The sequence below is a fragment of the Bombyx mandarina genome, chromosome 19 (genome assembly GCF_030267445.1).
Source record: "Bombyx mandarina strain Sakado chromosome 19, ASM3026744v2".
Classification (NCBI taxonomy): Eukaryota; Metazoa; Arthropoda; class Insecta; order Lepidoptera; family Bombycidae; genus Bombyx; species Bombyx mandarina.
The window spans coordinates 11,362,390-11,386,205 of record NC_143225.1 but is presented as its reverse complement, the minus strand read 5'-3'; the positions used below and the strand labels follow the sequence as shown (position 1 = coordinate 11,386,205).

Sequence of the window (23,816 nt, the reverse complement as noted above, 5' to 3'; positions counted from 1 at the left end):
AGGAAAAAATCTACTGGTCCGATCTCGATAAAAATTTCAATCAATCACATGAGAAGTACCATGTTTTAAATAAAAAAAAATACCCAATTAAAATCGGTACCCAAAGAAAAAGTTCTGTGGTAGTAGCACACATAAAAACATACCTTCGAATTCAGAACCTGATCTTTTTTTTAAATCGGTTACAAAGTAGACGCACGGCCACTGTTTAATTAATTAATTCCCAATTTCACCGTGAATAAGCTGTCAGAAAATTTTATGACAAGGAATTTCCTGCTTAGCTTTAGGGTTCCTTTGTTAAAAAACTACAAATAAATACAAGTGTGTGTCCCACTGGGTAGTCGCTACCGATTACGAGCGGCATTTCTTTGTAAAAAATATTCCATTGTTATAAGCTTACATCTCACGTGGAAGATGATATAGTGACAACAATTTATGTTTGTATCGAAACTGGGGGACATTGGAGAATCAAATAAAACTAAATTGGCAACTACATCTCAAGATATTATATGCTAAAGAAGTTTATTTGACTTTTGCATTTTCCCGCAGTATGTCCGCGTGGGTTAAGTCACATATTTCTGCTGTATCCTTTCGTTACGGCTATTCGATTGCAATTAATATTATTTAGACAGTTTTGTACGTTTATTTCGATGGTATACTTGTTTTAACGACATTTACTCATTATGCACCCATAATTTGCTATTAATTGTATCTATAGTTAATTTAATATATATTTTTAATGTTTTGCGGCTCCGTTAAATTATGGTCATTTCTGAATTCTAAATAGATAGTTTATTTTCTAAATGCAGCGACAAAATTTAGTCAGGCGTAAATATGGATAGCGATGTTTACGCCTGACTTTGAAAAGTAGAGTTTCATACATCCTACTGAGACTAAGCCCACTGAGTTTCTCGCCGGATCTTCTCAGTGGGTCGCGTTTCCGATCCGGTGGTAGATTCTGCGAAGCACTGCTCTTGCTAGGGCCAGTATTAGCAACTCTCCGGTTGGGCCCCCCCAAGCTCACCTACAAACGTTAGGGTGAAGCTGAAATAGCCTCTCAAGGCTATCAGCAAAGGTAGGAAAAAAAAAAAAAACAGTTCCTTAGTTTTGAAAATAATACTAATTAGAAAAGTATAATGTGACGCCATTTTGATTAAAAATCGGAATTCTAATATGAAGCGACTCTTATTCTGCAAATGCGTGGTCGTTGGCATTATACTAAATAAATAGTCGGTGTTCACGTTCTTCACAATTTTTGACATCTCGATTTTCGCTCTTGTCTTTCTGAACGAACCGACAGTACGCGCGCGCATGCGCTCGGTGTTTGACGTGTGGGTGTTATCAAATTATTTTCCAACAACGAATATTTCGTAACATCGATACAGTGAAAAGTGTTATTTTTATTGTTGTACATTAAACTCTGGACTATTAAGTTTAAAGATGGACAGAACCGAGAGAAAAACGAATTCGCGTAATCATTCAGTCACGATAGATCGAGATTCTAAAATGATACTGCGAAAAATAATACTGGATTTCTTGATACTTTTTTGCGGTAAGCTTAAAATTCTGAATTAAAAATGTAATCTATACGTTTAAATGGTTATTTTAATTACTCTGAATCATTGAAGCTAGATTGAAATAGGGTTATCTAATTTTAAAGTAGGTATTTGATAAAGTTTGATGAAGTTATTGATAAAAATAATTATTAATACTAAATGTGAGTCACGGCTTATATTAGCAAGATGTCAAAAATTTATAAAAAATTGATAACGACTTAGTTAAACACTTTAATTTAAAATATAATATACATACACACTCATCACTTTAAATTTATTATTTTAATACCCCTTGGGTCTGAAAGTTATTTCTTAAAGAAATAAGCAATGCCATTGTACTTTTTTTCCATAATTTTCTGTTATATTATTCTATGTTCACATGAATAAGATAATTAAATACATTAAAAATATCAGTGAAATAAAAATATGATATAACAATAACGATAATAAAAGTTTTGCTATGTGTTGATTGGATTCTAAATCATATAACTGTTGTGGTAATTAAATAATCATCTTATGGTCAAGCTCAAAGTGATTTTTGTTAAAATTATTTATTATTAATAATGGCATATTGATCAGCTTATTTATAAAATTTGAGAAAAACTGAAATATCAAAAAGAAATTAAAACAATATTAACAAATAAAAAACAAATTCAAAATTAATAGTAATTTTTAGGTTCTTTATATAATTTATTTTATTTAATGGCATAAAGTTTGTCTTGACTTCTATTATTGTCGATAGTTTGAGATTATGTAACAAATTAATGTGTATTATTTTTAATCGGTGTCAAAATTACTGATCTTAACTTATAAGATATTTAAAGTGTAATTAGTGCTGTTGACTCTGAATATACTAGAATATATATACTTAACGTCATGAGAGCTCAGCAATTGGGACTAACCCCCAAAAATGAGAAAGTCCCATTCTTTTAAATGATATATTGAAAGAAAAATGCAAATAATTTAAGGTCTCAAATAGTTCTTCCAATTTACAACAATGTAACACATAAATTGATCTATTCAATTATTACTCGCACAAACAATCTTTCAAGTAAACATGAATTTTGTGCGCATTTTCATATGATGCTTCATTACTTTTTGCCATAAATTTATTAATTATTTGTGTAAACTATTTGTTTAGCATATCCACATTTATTCACTTGACCTATAATGGTGCAAATCAAAAATGTGATTTGGAAATTTCAGTGCAATCTACATAAAATGTTGTATCTATGTACTAAATTAACTCTATTTCGGTTTTATACTCTAAGACTAAGATCTTGATTTCATTTAAATTTCAAAAGTTGTCTGTAATGTTGAATATGGAATCCCTTTGCTTGAGATTATATGGAAAAAGAGTTCTAACCACATTTAAATTTTGTTAATTGTAGACATTAAAATAGATAGAATTGAACATCCCTTTTTTTTTTTTTATTGCCCTTGTAGGCAGACGAGCATACGGCCCACCTGATGGTGAGTGGTTACCGTCGCCCATGGACTTCAGCAATGCCAGGGGCAGAGCCAAGCCGCTGCCTACCAAAAACATATACTTAGTATTACAGATTAAATAATAATTTTATACAGATTAAAGTCTTAAGTTAAATATGTCAAAGACTTTTTTTGACTATCCGAGAGTCAAGCGACATTAAAATCGTCATTAAGTTTTCCGTCGGACTAGAATCGGAACAGGACAATGGGGAGCCCATGAGGTGTCTCCGCAATTATGGCCATAAAATGTCGCTTTATCACCCCAAGCACTGTCTCGACTACCTGCCATATGACCCTGTTTCATTGACTGCACCCAAATTGTTCCAATAACAAAATATCAGTACACCTCGGGGATTGATAGGGCTACCACGCTTTTATTTTTCAATTTATTTAAGAATTCTACTAAGTGGTTGCCATCCCTATATATGCGTCGTATCATATCTATGCGTATATCTATTTCCGATGACGGGCATCTTGTGAACCTATGTACATGAGTATATTTCTTTTTAAAACAACACATTTGACAAATATGGAAGATTGCCTTTAAGTAAATGTTCTGTGTTTAAATCTTCTATCAATGCTTCTTATACTGTTATCTTCACATATACGGAACCACCGGCTATCTTCGTCAACCACGTGGTGTTTTTTTTCCCTACGTAATCGCTGGGAGTTTAAGGGACTATTCCACCTATTTACGAGTACATTATTATTTCATCCGTGAAGCAGCTATCCGTTTCGGCCCGAAATGTAGGCAAGCTGTTGTATTCTACAAATGAGACCCAGACCTCATGAGTGATGCAATTTATGTTTTGATGTATATGGGCATCGGTAACCACTCAACACCAGATGAATCGATACTCGTTCACCTGTACAGTATTTCTTATTAACAAATAAGACTGTCTAACTATAAAAATACGAACATTGAAATTCTGAAGGCAGGAAAGTGAACAATAACTACAGTATGATTTGTTTCAAGGTTGCGTGACTTTTAATAATTTCATGAATATGTAACTCGTTTATGTGTCAATACGTTCGCGTGAGCCGCCGTTTGAATAATTAAAACAGTAAGACTATCGTAGAGCAAGGTGACACTACAAAACTGGCATATGTTCGAAATTTTTTCTACCTATGCTCGTAATCTCGAAGGGCTATGCCTGCGCAACCGGGTGAGTAGGTGAGCTCACGAGGTTCTAACCTGGTGACGTTGCTACCACTAGCCTAAGCGCGAGCAATGCTTCGCAGAATCTAAAACCGGACGGGAAACGCGATCTAATGAGAAGATCCGGCGAGAAACTCAGTAGGCTGTGTCTGAGCGTGGTACGTTCACGCGGCCCGTACCCACATGAACTCTCTCCAGATCATCCAATTCTATTTCTGCAGGATATCCGTAGGAGCACCGTGGTATCTGACATTCATTTTTATATCATTTCGTTCATATATAGAAGTGTTAGTCTTTATATTGAAAATTAAAAGGCTCGAATTATGTGTTCGACTTTCAATGAGCAAGTTATTTACGCAACTGTCTCTTATGAAATTAAACAATGTAAATACATTGCTAGCGGGCTCCCAGCCGTGACTATTCGTGTAGCACACTTCGCGCTGCTGACGATGACTTTGAGAAAAACTGAAAACATTGTTGTACATTTCCAGACTTTTCTAGACGTTAGTTCTTTGAGGGCTTTAAGGATTTTGACTGACTCGCTGGGGCAGAGATAACCATTTGTTCCCAGTTATTTATATATTCATAATATAGCTTTTAATACTTATTTTGGAACGAAGTTTCTTATGGGACGATGCGAAGGGGTACCCTAACCTATAAAAAAACGCCCGTAACGTAAGATTTTTATTAGCAATGCACACAGTGTACGACTGAACTTTGTAATAACGTACAAAAAATAACATATTTTTTTATCATTCATTGACCACGATCTCAGAGCGTTTGTTTGCACAATACACTAACTCTTATGCAAACAACCGTGAATGAACCACAATAAGTTCGCACGTTACCGAATGAACGTGGGTTGTTGCGAAAGCTCCAGTTTTATTTTCTTTATAGCTCGAATAGAACTTAAAATTAATATTTTTATAATAAAGAACTTCGTTCCTATCAGGTGTCTCACGACACCACACATCTTTTTTTGCAATTTCAACTCGTCATTTTTTACGCCTACCTTCCAAATTTCGTCTATAATAACTTATCGAGACAATAGAGTCAGAGGCAGATATTGACGAATACCTTTTTACCTGCAGACTTAGAACTCAGAATGTCTAAAATTATAATTCTTAATGTTAGATGACACGAGTATGTAACTAATTTATACTCGAAAGGAATGCTGACGATTACAAATAAAATTGATCACGTTACAATGATTCCGCTATTCCACCTACTGAACTCGATCCTGGTCATCTACAAAGAAATTTAATCTATAACTTGAGACGATGATCCCTTTTATGTTCCGAACGACAGTAGTTTGATTACGTATCACTTTCAAAGAGTAATTATTCTTTATTATTATTGTACTAAAAAGACACGTGCTTCTCGGATAGCTTCAGAAACAACGACGTGTTTTAAAAAAAATACTGTCTGGTAAAGAGACCTTTAAGCCAACTACGGCGCGAATGCTTCTGTCCCTCTTTAAGGCTCATTTTGGCCCATGGTCCCAAGTATGACCAAAGTATCAATAATAATTACATTATATTGAATTGGCACATTAAAATCAAGACAAATATTTTCCCTGAAAGCCAAACGGTTGTTAAAATTTATAGAAATTGTTATCTAATTATGACCAAGAAAAAAAATTTAAATTCAATTGATAATTACAGCAAGAGGTTAATCAATCATCCAAACGATCTGTATGACATCTATTAGTGTAACAGCGTATTAACCTGGAACTAGACAGAATGTAATGATTTGTCTACATAAATGTACGGACAGCAAATCAAATAGTTGGCACATCCGATGGATCGTCAAAACATTTGAATAACTCCCTTCTATCCTCATCGGCGCAGGATGTGAACCGCGGGACGAGACATCAACTAAAGTGGCAGGTAATTGGCCGCCTGTCAAAACAACCGACGCGCTCCCGCGACCTGTCGGATTATGAGTATCCGTTAAAGAGGCTTCGCTTCGTACCGGCCGATTATAAGCCCCCAACCTGCCCTAACCGTCCCGTGACTTGACGAGGACTCGTTTCTGATATCTTCAAAAGTCGTTTTCATTTTAGTGCACTTAAAATGGACACGGATGTTTTTAATGCATTCGTAAAATCGGTATTTTAATTTTGATTGACAGCGGGAAAACGATCTCCACTCGTTCTCGCCGTATATCACGTGTGAGAACTGTTTCGGGTAACGCCTTAATCCTCTTCTATGCTTCTAGTTGATAGCAATTTTCATAGTACCGACTAATTCAGAATATTTAAATTCCATAATAGATCAACAAATAGTATACTAATGAAGCGTGTACTAATAAAAACCCCTGTATTAATTTAATTAAATAAACGTAATCTCCACACTGATAAATATGATATCTAAAATACTAGGTTTAAAATTAAATGATCTTATATGATAATAAAATCTGCCTGTTTATTATTTTTTATTCACTTACTTACTGGTGGTAGGACCTCTTGTAAGTCCGCACGGGTAGGTACCACCACCCTGCCTATTTCTGCCGTGAAGCAGTAATGCGTTTCGGTTTGAAGGGTAGGGCAGCCGTTGTAACTATACTTGAGACCTTAGAACTTATATCTCAAGGTGGGTGGCGCATTTACGTTATAGATATCTATGTGCTCCAGTAACCACTTAACACCAGGTGGACTGTGAGCTCGTCCATCCACCTAAGCAATAAAAAATAAAAATCGTGTACTTCTCCTTCTCCCTAAATTTTACTGACGTTCTGGCGAGATCAATGATCCGTGTCTGAAGAGCGGGAAAACTGAGATATCTATGCAAATGAAACATCGATCTATGCCTCAATATGGGAGAAGGCGTTTCGAGGTTGACTGGTGTCTATGAGCTCCGATGACTGTTAAATATCGGGATGCCACTTGGCCTAATAAACAAATTCGAAAAGTTACGGTTATAATAACCGGGAATAAATCACGTAAGGTCATGCGGCCCCAATTTAGGATTCCCTGTGTTATAGGTACCAGAGACTGATAAACATCCTTTTATATATTTAAATATATAGATAACGTAAATTAAAATAAATAACAATAAATTATAAATATATAGGTAATCTTATTCATATTATAAACGCGAAAGTTTGTAAGAATATGTGGATGTATCTTTGTTACTCTTTCACGCAAAAACTATTGGATTGATAATGATGAAACTTTACAATAATATAGCTAATAAATCAGAACAACACAAAATTCAAAAAATTCAAAGGATTCAAACAACACAAAATTCACATAGGATATAATTTATAAAGATATGTTGTGAATTACCCAAAATATAACAAGTGTCAAGTGAGTAGGAAAAAAATCTGTTATCATATTTTCATAATCAATAATAAATTACAGTTCCCGTAGCGAAGCGAAGGCCGGTCGCTAGTGAATAATTATATAAGGAACATTAACTATATATATCTCTATATATAATAATGAATTGTTGTTCGTTAGTCTCGCTAAAACTCGAGAACGGCTGGACCGATTTGGGTGATTTTGGTCTTGAATTATTCGTGGAAGTCCAGAGAAGGTTTAAAAGGTGAATAAATATGAAAATCCTCGGAATTAAATAAAAATAACAACTTTGTTTTTCCTTTGACGCGTCCCCCGTCGGACGGATTCCTTTTGTTTGTTTTAAGTTTATTTTATATAAAAGTTTAGGTCTTTTATTTGATCTCTTTTCTTTGACCTCTGAATTGATGGACTACGAAGTCTGCCGGGTCAGCTAGTCAATAATAAATTACAGTTCCCGAAGCGAAGGCGGGTCGCTAGTAAATATATAAGGAACATTAACTATATATATTAAATAAATATGGTTAATGTTTGTAAAACCACTGTTATATTTACTTACTGCGTACCAGTATACAATGATCTGTCACGCGTGACCTATTCCCTAAAGCGGAAAGCACTTTCTAACTCTATTATAATATCAAGGAGAGCAGAGACAATGCGAAAGTTAATAGCAAGCAATTTCGCGTCCGACGCAGATTTCGGGGTGGGTAATTTGAGGTCTGCGTTGTCAAAACAGTAAAAGCTTAATGATGGGTCTATCGCACTCCACTTATTTCGCTTAGACATCGAACAGCTTTCATTTTAGTTTGCAAATCCGTTAAAATTTCTATTTGTGTTATTAATACATTGTGTTATGATAACAAGAATTTAATGGTAGTTGTGTAAGTAAATTAATGTCGTCCACGATCGCGAAGAACGTTGTCAAAAAAAAAAAACTGTCATTCTCCTTAGATTCCATACAGGTTTTGTTTTAAAATTAAGTTTTGTAGAAGACTATACTAGTAGTTGAAATTTTTAGCCAACGATCTTAAAATCACTAGAGGAGACCGCATTTATGCGAGCGTATATCAATTCTAAAAACTAATTCTATTAATCTAATAATTCTTATGAGTTTTTTACTAGTGATAGGACGTCTTGTGAGTTCGCACGGGTACGTACCACCTCATTGCCTATTTCTACCGCGACGCAGTAATGCATTTCGGTTTGATAGACGGGGCAGCTTTTATACTATAGAACTGAGAATGGAATTCATCTCTCAAGGTAGGTGGCGGAATAAACGTTGTTGATGTCTATGGGCTCGTTAAACTGTCTAAGCAATAAAAAAAAATTGATATTGATCGGCTAGCACTCGTGATTTCGATTGACGAACATTTGTTAGTAATAAATAAAATTAAATAGATTGATAGTAATGTTTTTCGATGTAGGTCAGATCTGTGTGTGGTCTGTTGTTAATAGTTTGAGATCAAATAATTTGTGCGACTTTTGTACGCTTCACTGACATCATTGATGTGCAGTGCTGTGACATATGATCTCTTTATTGTTATTGCAATAGAAGTACAGTGGATGCGTTCACGGCATATCTGATGTTATGTGATTACCGAAGCTCATAGGTTTCAGTGTTCAAGAGTTTCAAGGTTAGTATGACACATGAGGTCTAAGTATTAATTGTAGAAAAACTGTTCAAACTTTCGAAGCGAAACGCACCATTGCATCGCGACAGAAATACGTAGGGTTTCGATACCTATCCATTCGAGCTTATAATAAAAAAAATATATAATAAATATTATAAAAATCTAAAATCTATATCTATACTAATATTATAAAGAGGAAAGATTTGTTTGTTTGTTTCGAATAGGCTCCGAATCTACTGGACCTATTTGAAAAATTCTTTTTCCATTAGAAGCCGACATTGTCCCTGATGAACATAGGCTACTTTTTTTTATTTTATTTTTTTGGTTTCATATGTGTTTTAATGTTTCCGAAGCGAAGCGAGGGCGGGTCGCTAATAATTAAATAAAATGACCCTTCGAGGTTACCAGCGTAGGTAGGAAAAAAAATCACATCGGACGCACTCTTTCTGGTAGGCAGCGGCTTGGCTTTGCCCCTGGCATTATTGGAGTCCATAGTAACCACTCATCATCAGGGGGGCCGTATGCTCGTCTGCCTACAAGGACAGTAAAAAAACACTTAAAAAAAAACTCTTCCGCTCATATGCACTAGTAAAAAACGCACTATTTACGTTGCGTTCCTCGGTAATTATGACGTTAAGCGGATTTCGCTGTGAATCCTCGCTCAAAGCCTTTTAAGTGGTTACTTAATGAGTTTAAGTGGACGCGGCGTCGCAACTAAAAGCCTTTACGCTATCGTTACTTTGCGAACGTGTTGCGTTTACAATAATTAGGAAGCGTATTCCTACTCGAAGTAGTGGAAGACAAAGATTATGAGATTAACAGATGTGCCAAAAGAATTATCTTTTTTTTTGATAAACGGATCATATTAAATTTAATAAGGGTTCTCTGCTCGGGCTTTTCTAGCGCTAGCACTTCGTCATCGTCATCATCAGCCCACAGTCGTCTGCTGCTGGAATAAGGCCTCTCTCAATCCGCTAGTACTTATCCTTGTTCATATAAGGCAATAAATAACGTCACCGATCATCATGATTTCAAATTATAACAGCATAATTGTGGTTCATACAAATCAGAAATGCGTTATTACTTCACGGTAGAAATAAGTAGGAAGGTGGAGGCTACACTTGCGAAGTGGCGCTTTTTTTTGCCTACCTGTTCAATGGTAGCTTAAGAGGCTTCCAGCTACGTCCGGACCGGTTGGTGAGCTCACGGGCTCAACCAAAGAGAATTTGCTAACACTAGTCGTCCGCAAGAGTAGTTCTTCGCAGAATCTAGCACCGGATCGGAATTGCGACCCACTGAGAATCTCTGGCGACTCAGTGGACTGTGTCTATGGGTTAGTTCGCTCGTCGAAGTTCGACGAGGACGGTGACCGGTGCTTGAGAGGCCTAAAAGCACCGAGAGTGAATCCGGGGGATCCGACAAGACATGTTTTGGGCGACGGCGACTTTGCGTTGCCCCGTCGCGATCTGATAAGACTCGTGCTCTGTACGGTACGCAATAACCGCCCTTTAATTTCACATATCTATGACTACGGTACAATTGTTTACGATCAAATGAGCAATACCTTCGTATTCTATGAAGTCGACCTGAAATACATAATACAATAATTTTTTTCTGTCGGGCATCAACATTTTGTTTACAACCTGAAGTCAGCATTGTATTCGTTCATAGCTGTTAATGTATCAGTCAAATTTGATGAATACATTCCATGTAGTACTAATGCTATTTATTGGTTATAAATAAACACTGTTATTTGACGGGTTTTTACCGCGATTTTCAGTTTTGATTAGGCGCGCTTACGGCGTTGACAGTCCTCAAAGTTTCTGGAAAAATCTGTCGATATCGTATAGGTAATATACCAATATAGGTCGGTAATATAGGTATATTGGTTTTTTTTTATTGCTTAGATCGGTGGACGAGCTCACAGTCGACCCAGTGTTAAGTGGTTATTTGAGCCCATAGACATCTACAACGTAAATGCGCCCCACCCACCTTGAGATATAAGTTCTAAGGTCTCAGTATAGTTACAACGGCTGCCCCACCCTACAAACCGAAACGCATTACTGCTTCACTTGCTGAGAAATAGGCAGGGCGGTGATACCTATCCGTGCGGACTCACAAGAGGTCCTACCACCAGTAATTACGTAAATTATAATTTTGCGGGTTTGATTTTTATTACACCACACACACAAAAATTGATACCCACCCGCCTGTGGGATTCGAACACCGGTGCATCGCTACATACGATTGCAGCGGACGTCTTATCCTTTAGGTCACGACGACTTCAAAAGTATAGACCAATATATCGATCAGGTATATTGGTAACACCCAAAAAACGGACTAGGAAGAGGTTGAACATATTTTCTGTTACAACATCTGTTATTCTGTCCTATCCTATATTTTAACCTATCCTATTCTACAGGCTAGTCTGTGCGCGATCATGGCGCTTGCAACAGCACGAAAATATGTAATATATTAGTAATCCTATAATACTAGTGGTCGTACGTACAGAATAATTATTAATTAATCGATTTATATGAATGAACATAAAGTTTTAATAATACCTCGATTTCTTAAAACTCCCGTTGAGGTAATTAACATTCACAAGAACTTGTCTATCGTTAATTAAAGTTAAGTAAGATATTAATTAATTAAAATTTCATGTTATCTAATTAAAAACGAGTTAGCCTTTATTTTTTTTGAAAGACAATTAATTGGTGCATTTTTGTTTTTATGTATTTTTTATTTTATTTTGACGGACCAAGACTGTTTGTATGTTTGTTGCTTGAAAGAAGGCGATACTTAGTTATGAGATTTTGCGATCATGTAATATATATTATTATATTCATCAGTGTAACACGGAATAACAAGTGCTTTCACAGTTTAATGTGTTCATCTTTAACAAAGCAACGAACACTGCCTATTTGGAGTATATTTATACAAGACTGTAAATTTAATTTAAAAAAAAAACATTTGAATCATGAGTATCGTCTAATACTTTTCCGTATTCAGCGGTAGGCATCGGTTGTGGTTCTGAGAATACTGATATCCATAAGTTATGATTAACGCTCTCAATTGCCTTCCCCAATCCTAACCATATTGTAGATATTCTAACATTTTAAATATAAACTGGATACCAACTTAAGTAATTAATATTCTGAAAAAAAAAATGTATTATGATTTATATATTATAAACAATTGAGCGACAATAATAACAATAAGCCAGCACTGACCTGCTCGTATACATTTCGATAGAATTCAGCAGTTGCAAATTTAAAAAAAAAGATTTAAAAAAATTGTAATATTATAGTCTAATAGTTATGTGTTAGGTTTTTAAGTTACGAACATAGATTATAAATAAATAATTACTAACAAAATTTTATGGTTTATTTACTGATTTTTTTTATTGCATAGATGGGTGGACCAGCTCACAGCCCACCTGGTGTTAAGTGGTTACTGGAGCCCATAGACATCTACAACGTAAATGCGCCACCCACCTTGAGATATAAGTTCTAAGATCTCAGTATAGTTACAACGGCTGCCCCACCCTTCAAACCGAAACGCATTACTGCTTCACGGCAGAAATAGGCAGGGTGGTGATATACCTACCCGTGCGGACGCACAAGAGGTCCTACCACCAGTAATTAAAAATAAATAAATAAAAAATTTAATTGTCGGTTCTAGTAATCGTATTTAATCTATGCCGCCCGTGTGTGGCGGTGAGAGGGTTCTAAGCGCGGCGCCTTTGCCGTTCCCACGTGTACAGGCATGCTATTATCAATATTTGTACTATAACTACCTGCATTATCGGTATCCGCACCGCACTAGGTGGCGCAGCTGTTCTTGCGTAACATGCTTGGCTTAGACGCGCGGGGTATTCGGGAATTGACGGTCGGCAAATGTTGGGAGCAGACCGTGGGTCCGAGAATGTTTTAGGGTCATATAGTTGTATGAGTGACCAATCCGTATACGCGTCAATGTACGATATATGTAGAAGTCTTCGTGGCCTAAAGGATAAGAAGACATCCGATGCATTCGTGTTGAGCGATGCACCGGTGTTCGAATCCCGCAGGCGAGTACCAATTTTTCTAATGAAATACATACTTAACAAATGTTGGTTGACTTCAACGGTGAAGGAATAACATCGTGTAATAAAAATCAAACCCGAAAAATTTTAATTTGCGTAATTACTGGTGGTAGGATCTCTTGCGAGTCCGCGCGGGTAGGTGCCACCACCCTGCCTATTTCTGCCGTAATGCGTTTCGACTTGAAGGGTCGGGCAGCCGTTGTAACTACTGAGACCTTAGAACATATATCTCAAAATGGGTGGCGCATTTACGTTCTGGATGTAACCACTTAACTCCAGATGGGTTGTGAGCTCGTCCACCCATATCAGCAATAAAAAATAAAATAAAATAAAACAAAAGTTATAATCTAGCTAAGCTAAGCTAATAAAGCCAACAAAATAATGTTTTTTCAATTTGTTGACATTTTGTCAACAGAGAAGGTTCTATTTGAGAACATAATTTTGGTTCATTAGAAAATGCTAGGATTTTGAAAATAGAATTGAATTTTAAAAAATCATATGTAGTTATTAATTAAAAGTACTTTTATGGTTTAATCTAGCTTTTATTATTTTAATTCAATAATTTTCCTGGTCTTAGTGAACGACTAAGGTGTTGTTCGTTGACATTTAAACATTACGCTACCTACCGTCTTACTTTGTATAAAGGACACGTCGAGATTTTCTACAAAATTTAATGTGAAATTAATAAAGTAAAAGAGTTTTAGTTACGTCTACAACTCCAGAAAACCGAAGAAAATGTTACAAGTAGATAACTATCAAACTCGAGTTTAATATGATAATCTAAAACCTCAGAACACCCATGTTGATTCTTTTGTAAATCACTGATCATACTTCAGCAATAGAGTTACAATAAAAATTGTTGCCAAGTATTCAAATATGTTTCATCTTCGCCGAGAGTGCTCGGGCCAGTGATAAAACTATCACGTGGGATTTAATAGTGTTTCTTTATGGTATAATTTCGAAAAAAAAGAACATACTATAGTATGTTCTTTTTTTTATTTTTTTTTGCCCTTGTAGGCAGATGAGCATACGGCCCACCTGATGGTGAGTGGTTACCGTCGCCCATGGACTTAAGCAATGCCAGGGGCAGAGCCAAGCCGCTGCCTACCACTTAATACTCTCCACAAGCCTCGTTTGAAGAGGGACATGTCATAGCGCTCGGGAAACACCGTGGAGGGGAGCTCATTCCATAACCGGATGGTACGTGGCAAAAAAGACCTCTGGAAACGCACTGTGGATGACCGCAGTGGCTCCAGGTAGTATGGATGAACTCTACTCCGGTGGCGGGCGGTGCGATGGTAAAAACAAGATGCCGGTATCATCTCGAACAAAATTCCTCAGAGCACTCACAGTTCAATTTTTTCAAAATAAACAATGTTACCTACACGCTTTCAAACAACAACTGCTTGTTGAATATTATATAATAATTTTAATGATTTTAAATATACTAGTGGTCCCGCAGTAGTCGAAATTCAACTATAATTGAAATTATATGTAATAAACATTATTATGGTTTTATTGTCAAAGACTATTATACTTCTACAGATTTCGCCAAGATTAATATTAAGGATAAACAATATTAGCCTATTCTCAATTTGACCACAGACTTTACGCAATAACAAAAGTTTGACAATTGAAAAAATATTAGCATTTTGCACTCCTTCTCTATATTCTCTATAAGTGTGGGAAATTTCATACTCCTCAGTCCGCGCAATTTTCTTAAAAAGGGTTACAAAGTGTTTGCTTCACTTATTAATATATAGATAAAATAGCTTAAAACGAAATGTTAATTTTCAATATTTCTATATTATTTGAAAATTGAAACGATCCAATACAAAATATGACAACGTCGCATCTTTTACTCAACAAATGTATTTTTGCAAATTACCGTAATTGGTAATCGTCCTTTCCATTATCATTAAATAAAGACCGAGTTAGTGAAAGGAAAAGGATCAGTTTATTACGTTTAATTAGCAACGCAACTCATACGTAATTTTTTCAAAGGAAATATCCAATTTGTACAATCACGTATACAATTTGTAATATCAATAACTAAACAATCTATTTTAATGAGCTCTAATGGCGTACGTGATTTTTGGAAGAAGCCAATAATTTAGAATATGAGCTTCTTTTATTAGTTCTCCCGTCTTTTTTTGTTTACTCTGTAATGTTTGACGATGGTCGGTGATAATGTGGTAGCTGTAGTTGTGGTGAGGCTGTAACAATCGTGATGTTTATTTACGCTGCAAAGCAATCACGTTAGTGAACAAAATAATAAGAACATGAGTCTGCTCTTATTATTATTCAAATTAGGATTTTTTTAAGCGTGCTGGACACCGGAAAAGAGGTAAGAAAAAGTAGTTTATGATTACTAAATTTATCTAACAAAATCCTGACTCCGACAAGGAAAAGAACTTGAACTTTTTTTTTGTCACTGGTCTAGTAGGTGAGCTCACGGGGCTCAAACCTGACGATGTTGCTAACACGAACCCTACCAAGAGCCGTGCTTCGCAGAATCTACCACGGGATCGGAAACGCGACCCATTTAGAAGATCCGGCGAGAAACTCAGTGGGCAGAACTCGGACGCCGTGGCACAGCAGTCGGATTCCCACTAGACCAATGAACCTATTAAATACAACTACCCAGAAACAAAGGGCTAGTAATAGAAACAGCTAATCCATTATAATACCGTTCGCTTTGAAATTCAACAAGATTGACGTTGATCTCCGATGTTGGTTAATCACCACCGATTACGTTTTTCTTTTCTTTTTTTTTATCCTACCCGCCGACATGAACTCGAATTGACTCACTGTCTGACTAACTCGTTGATTCTATCATACAAAAGAGTAGTGGTTTATTAGTCCTAACTCTGTAGGTCCCGTACTAGCAAGTACATCCTCGTTTTGATCAATTTAATTTCAACGAACTACCGTTCTCAATTGGGGAATTGGAGACTTAACAAATTTCATCCTGCAATGGGAATGTAGGCGTTGGATGGATGCAACGAGAATTAGTGCAATTTGATCTAACATAAGTTATGTAAGTGGAAATTGAAAGCATTAAATCAATATACCAGTTAATACTCCCTTTCGAGTTCGCCACTAAAAGCCAAACCGGATAAGATCGAGACTGGTATCTAAATTAACATCTTAGAACCCTAAAAAATCAAATGCGTGACTCTAAATAAAACACGAAATAGGGAAATTATTATGCATACGCTTGTAATGGCGATCTTGGGTTTATTTAAATCGTTAAACAATTCAGTAAATGAGAATGAAAAATAGATAGATAAAGATGTGATTGAAGGTAAAATATCACTCGTAATTATTTTTTTACAACAAAGCGTACTTAGCAGAAACAAAACGACTAGCTGAAGACATATAAATCTACTTTAATCGCCCATATTTTCGTACATGACGCGACTCTCAATGTCATAAGAACATTATCGTAAATTGTTAACATTCTTGAATTCATTTGTAAAGAAAACATTTTATTAGGTGCCGATGGAGGCGCGGATTTAAAATGTGTGAACATCTAACTGATTCTTGGCTGATAATTTTATCGATGGAAATCTCAGCTCGTATATTATTATTCAACGAGTTGTTTTTTTTTTATTATTATTAAGGTTGTTGGATGCAACAGATAATAACGGGTTTCAAAAGGCGATAAATAGTACATAATTGGTTTGCTGCCCAAGTAAGCAGGAAACATTCGGGATATATAATAACTACTCAATATCACCTATAACGAAAATAAAATGTATGATAACGTAATTAGCAGTCGTTGCTAAGCATTTTATGAGAACCCTTATGTGTTTGGTACCTGTGAATTAATTACGCTCGAAGGACCATTTTAGATTAAAACGTTGATATTAGAATATGAATTTAAACATAGAAAAACGAGCAGCAACATCTTTATCTTTTGGTCAATATTTGTATAAAGCTTTTGTTTCTCTCATATATTTCGATGGTAAAACTAAATCAAATCAAAAGGGTTCGCCATTTTTTTAAGGAATCGAGTTAAACACATTTATCGAAAACTTAGTACAGAAGAGGAGAGGTTAATTCGACGTTTCTTACACAACGTATTTTTAAAGTAATCTTCGGTCTCAAAAAAAAAAGATCCTATGAAAAAACAAACGGAGAAAATGTAAGCTTAAAATGCGCTTAACAACCGAACGTGAGCACGTTGTGGCAATCTCCTTACAATAACAACGTACTAGTGAGTATCGACTGACTTGTTACCATAATCCCCTGGTTACGGCTGCACTGCATAGCAATTCACAACAGAGGATTATCGTACGGATTATGGTCAAGAACAGGGATGTGTTTTTCTTGCTAACACCTATTAAATAATGCTTAAATGATTAGGTAAATCTATATCGATCATGAAAATAGAATCATTAGGTTTAAATATGAATTAAAAGGAAACTTTTTACTGGTGGTAGAACGTGTTATGAGCTCGCACGGCTAGATACGACCACAGCGCCTATTTCTGCTGTGAAACAGTAATGCATTTCGGTTTGAGGGGCAGCCGTTTTACTGTAAAAACTGAGACCTTAGAACTCATGTTTTTTTTTATGATTGAAGGATTACTGGTGGCCTAAGTTTCACCAGAACAGGTGGGCGAGTAAAGGCTCAGCCAAGAGGGGTGGGATTTGCTAACAGCTACCCGAGCGCCTCCGAAGGAGACTTAACAACTCAAGAGAAACTGCTTCGCGAATGAATCTACCACTGGATCGGTGGATAATAGCTTAGTCGTTTGTGACTAAGAAAACGGTGGTATTAGAAAAGCTTGAAAAAATATATTTGCAAAAAAAAAATGATATTAAGCTGTAAAAATAATTTTAATTACATCACTAAATAATTTAAAGCTAATTTTTGATCGAGTTAAACTAGTCAAATGTAGACTGAATTTGGAACGTTTATTCGGGTCTCTGTGTTAATATAAAATATCACATATGGTGTAAAAGTTTTAGAGGATAAACAGCTTACCTATATCTATTTTTAAGTATATTTTTCAATGCACGGAAACTCGTGTTTCGAAACTCCGACTCGCGAGTTTTATGGTAGCCCTATTCTGTACACCGGTTGCCGGGAGGAAGCAGCGAAATTATCGCATCCGTACACGGCGAGTAATTGAGAACAAAATATGTACCATAAAAGTGTTTAGTAGTACGAATGGTAGAGCTCAAACTATTGGTGGTTGGTTTTTTTTTAATTGGTTAGATAGGTGGACGAGCTCACAATCCACCTGGTTTCTACAACGTTGTCTACAACGTAAATGCGCAATCCACCTTGAGATATAATTTCTAAAGTCTCAAGTATAGTTACAACGGCTGCCCCACCCTTCAAACCGAAACGCATTACTGCTTCACGGCAGAAACAGGCAGGGCGCTGGTACCTACCCGTGCGGACTCACAAGAGGTCCTATCACCAGTAAAAGTAAAGTAACTAGTAAGTAAAAGTAACTAGACAATGCGTTTCATATAAATTAATTTACCAAACACTATTATTCGTTGATTTAATAGTGGGACAACGCTGCTGCAAACAAAATCCAAGAACTCTAAATTAGCTCAATCGAATAGAAACTATGCTAAATATTTTAAAGCTTCCATCCAAAACAATGAAAAATTCTCACGGACATTATAATTATTGCGGGCATTGAAATCGAGAGGGGCCATTAAAATCCATTAAGATCTGAGTAATAGAATACCGAATCAAAATAAGTAGCTTTCCCTTTTAAGTGCTGAGACAATCATAATCTTAGTAATAAATAAAAAAGTAGATGTATGCGCAATCAATTGAATGAAATGAAGTAGCTTGAATCTATATATTAATACGTGAAGTAAAAACTTTGTATCCCTTTTTACGAAATTTGCGCGGACGGAGGAGTATGAAATTTTCCACACTTATAGAGAATATAGAGAAGAAGTGCACAATGCTAATATTTTTTTTAAATAATGCATAAAAGATACATTAAATCAATAAAGAAAACATTACACACACTACATACCATTTATTTGAGGCACACACGCATGCATACTATTTATTGTCAAACTTTTGTTCTTAACGTCTGTTCTCAAATTGAGAATAGATTAAACATGGTTTGTCTTTGTTTATATTTTTTATAGTGTAGTCTTGGCGAAATTTGTGATTATAGAAGTATAAAATACAATCATAATAGTGTACAAACTTACAATTCCAATTAATTATAGTCGAATATTGACTACTGCGGGACCTCTAGTCTGACTTAATTCCCGAATGCTTGTTACTTGAGTTTTTAAGAAGCATCGAACGTAATATTTTACTTTTGTAATAATAATTCTGAAAACATAATTAACTTTGGACGTTTATTTGTTTTATTGAATAGGCTACAAACAGTACTGCCCTAGTACAGATAGATACAGTAATATTCTGATACTTAAAATCGACTTATCGACTTATATTATACTTTATGTTGAATAAAAAATTTTTTTGATTTGATTTGATTTGATTCGACTAACACTTTTGTCTATATCTGGAACCATTTATCCGTTAAAAAAATTGAGAGCTACAACACATGATTGTTTTTAAGCTATTGCATAGGTTTTATGGCGGGCTTTAAGCGCGGCGACTGAATCAAGTAATTCCGTAACGAAAATAAAACCTAACACCCCCCACTCCGCCTAGCATGTAGCTCGCGTTCAACACATTCACAGGTTGCGCTTGTGTAGTGTTGGCGACTAAGCGCGCGGCGTGACGTCGCATCATGAAAAGTCTGCCCATCTCTCTCTCGCGCGGTCTAGCTTATGAGTGTGAAAGGGACAGTTAATGTTTTGCATTTGTTAATGTTTATAAATATAGCGTGGTCTTATTTTGTTATTGTTTTAATATTTAATTATTATTGTCTAATTATAATTGCCTAAGTAGATAAAAAATGCTATGCAATAGCTTTATCGCGGCAGTCCCCGAGTGCCACAAGTGTTTTTTTCTATAACAGCTTTCTAAATTGAAGTGCGGTTACTACAAAGTAAACAGTTCAGAGTTTATCATTGTCATTTCCATAGTATATCAATCACACTAACTGTATAACTTAATTTACATATTGAATACATTAAAATTTATCCATATCACAATTCGCTCTCTCGTTTTTTTTTTATTATCAAATTAACAAATAACAAACAATTTTATCGTCTCTAATTTACGATTAATCATCGAATAGAAAGTCTCGAGAAAGAAATTGTCATTAGTTATACATGTTTAATCAACAACAAAACCTGTTACAATAAAAACTGAACTATAAATCGATAATAGTAAAAAAAAATATTCAGAATAAAAATGCGGCGAACCGGTCCGACAGTACTTATATGACCATGGAAATGGTTTAGTAAATTCGGTAAGATTTAAACGAGGCATGTCGTTAACTTAACACTCGGCTATCCCGAACTGGAAAACGACGTCACAAACACTTAAAAAGATATGAATCTTCCGACGAGGCTGTCGACTAAGCAGGAAATGTAAGATTTAATTACATCAAAAAGCTCCCAAAGGTTCGTGATCAAGATCAATAAATCAATCCTTTAACTTAATCTAGTGCAATGAAATTAGACGCATGTAATTGACTGTATCCTGTCAGTCGAGTATAATAAATAATTAATAGCCCTAATACTTTATTGTTTGTTAACGCCACGCCTACAGGTATTGATGTTATCGCGAACGCACTGGAGGATTTACATCAACTGGTTTGCAGTGGCACTTAGATCTCCTATCGGACTATGTGCTGGCTCTATTGCTTCATAGAGTTATTATAGGAGATAGGATTTATAATGAATGTGATCTAAATGATCTTTATGATGCTTCCAAGCCCTCAGCCATGAATACTGATGAGTACTGGACTTTTTGGGAGGAACGCGAGAAGTGAAGTTGTGTGATTTGTTTTATTTTGTCTATTTACTGTTTCTTCAGGTTTAAATGTGTAATAATGGAGTTTTATTAACTGTTTAATATCTGTGAAAGTACACAAATGTGTGAACATGAAACAAAGCCGCAGGACGTAACTTCTCGGGATCCTACAAAAAGTCCACTGAAAAAGTCTTAGTAAATGACCACCATTTTACTGAGATTATATTTCATATCATTTCATTTCACTTCATATTATCATTTTTCATAAAAATAAGAATATAAATTAAAACAAGACTTGACCTAAAGGTCTTAGTTACCAGGTCATAAAATCATTTAAAAAAAAGGATGAGTACTTGAGTATTCCAGTAACTGGACGTGAAAGTCCGGGGTAAAAACATATTACCTCGATTTTAAATTTAAAAAAATCGAAACAATATTTTTTACGTACAAAATTTTACTGGTCGTAGGACCTTTTCTGAGTCCGCGCGGGTAGGTACCACCCCCCTGCCTATTTTCGGCCGTGAAGCAGTAATGCGTTTCGGTTTGAAGGGTGGGACAGCCGTTGTAACTATACTGAGACCTTAGAACTTATATCTCAAGGTGGGTGGCGCATTTACATTGTAGATGTCTATGGACTCCAGTAACCACTTAACACTGCCTGTGAGCTCGTCCACCTATCTAAGCAATAAAAAAAAACGTGATCATTGCAAAAAAAAGCTACAAATTAATATGCTTTTTGCAATTCTCCGTCGCATCGCTTCCTTCAATAAATCATGCTACCGCCGAAGCTCTTTGAAGTATCACAATGAGGAATTCAATTCATACAATTGCATTGGCCGATTTTATCTCTTGTATGACTGTTTTTATTAATGCGAGGGCCGATTCCGACACGCCTGCGCCTCTGAAGCGTGGGCCGAAGTAATACTTTCGCATTAAATAATGTATTATGGTGATTTCTCTTAAGCGGGAAGATGCTATGCCTGTATCAGTAAGTGAATTTCATGATGAATCGTTATGGATTTAATCTGAAATGAAACAAATAGATATGGGGTGAAAAACACGGTTATTAACACTGACATTCTGATGATTTTTTTTTATTATTTTTTAATACTACCTAAGCAGATGGTCTAGAGATACCATATCAGCGTAATCTTAACTAGTATGTGATCTCACGGGGCTCAAACTTGACGACGTTGCTAACACGAACCCTAGCAAGAGCCGTGCTTCGCAGAATCTACCACCGGATCGGAAACGCGACCCACTGAGAAGATGCGGCGAAAAACTCAGGGGGCTGTGTCTGTCTGTGGGTTAATTTACTCGTCGAGCCCTTCGTCGTAAACGACGGGTTTGGCGAGACAATATTTGGTAGTGAAGCATAATTGTTAGAAGCAGAATTGTTAGCTATGTAAATTGAAATAATTGAGTGTAATTTATTTATTTACTGTGAATCGACGACAAGACATGAGGTTTAAGTCTCAATTGTATTCTAAAACCGATTTCCCGATCTCAAAACTGAACGAGAGGTTGCTTTGCGGCAGAAATAGGTCGAACGCACATGCGGGCTTACAATATGCCGCCAGTGAAAGTACTAGTGTTTTTTTTCTCTACCTATTCTAGTGACCTCGAGGGGTCATGCTAGATTCACCGAACGAGTAAGTGAGCTCACGGGGCTCTAACCTGTGGAACTATTTCAATCTATCTATGTATATAAAAATGAATTGCTGTTCATTAGTCTCGCTAAAATTCGAGAACGGCTGGACAGATTTGACTAATTTTGGTCTTAAATTATTTGTGGAAGTCCAGAGAATGTTTAAAAGGTAAATAAATATGAAAATGCTCGGAATTGTTTTTCCTTTGATGTGTCCTACGTCGGACGGATTCCTTTTGTTTGTTTTAAGTTTATTTTATACAAAAGTTTAGGTCTTTCATTTATCGATTGAGGCACTACGAAGTCTGCCGGGTCAGCTGTAGTATACTATATAAATATACAACAATACTAAGCAACAAAACTCACTACAGTCGTCGTAATTTTTAAAGACACCTTAAAATTATCTTTTCATTTAAATCTCTTTAAGTATTTTTCTGGCTTAGTTTTATAATGATGATGTTTGTATTTCATAAAAAAAACAGTAATTACACGGGCCGTATGACCGTTATCAAGTTTTATCTTGAAGTGCTTTCTTATCAATGTTAATAAAAACACTTCTCCGTGCTCTCTCGAAATGTTCTCATTAATTTTGCGTTTAAGAAATTTCTTTTGACGTTCACCGATATTAGAGACACGTTATCATATATATCTTAAGAGAGAAATCCGAGAAATGGACTGAAATAATTACAGAGTGGTACCCACGGGGGGCATGGCTGTAGAAAAAAAGAAGACAGCCATAACGTTGGGAAGATGAAATAAAGAGTGTAGCCGGCCCGCATTGGAGTCGATTGGCCAAAAATAGAGAATATTGGCAATCTTTAGAGGAGGCCTTTGTCGAGAGACAAGATGTTTTGAAAACCACACCGAATGCTGAACGGAATACTTGATTATAAGTTGCATTTAAATTTAATTTATTATTAGGTAATTTATTAAGTTAGTTATTAGTAAGTAAAACAGCAATAAAGGCTTATTATTATTATAGTGTCATAATCAGTTTTCTGAATACCTGAAAAATCCCGGTCATCGTTCTAGTCGAACCTGTCGCTTGCGACGAAGGGCTCGGCG

General features: G+C 35.8%; 1 protein-coding gene across 1 annotated transcript in view; it reads left to right on the top strand.

The window, feature by feature from the left end:
- Positions 1 to 1,291: 1,291 nt before the first annotated feature.
- Positions 1,292 to 23,816, top strand: part of LOC114239557 (putative phosphatidate phosphatase) — a 157,546-nt gene continuing 135,021 nt past the window's right edge. Inside the window, exon 1 of the mRNA XM_028169844.2 lies at positions 1,292 to 1,549. Within this exon, the coding sequence (XP_028025645.2) occupies positions 1,438 to 1,549 (112 nt within the window). The 5' untranslated portion in view covers positions 1,292 to 1,437. The remainder of the gene's footprint in view (positions 1,550 to 23,816) is intronic.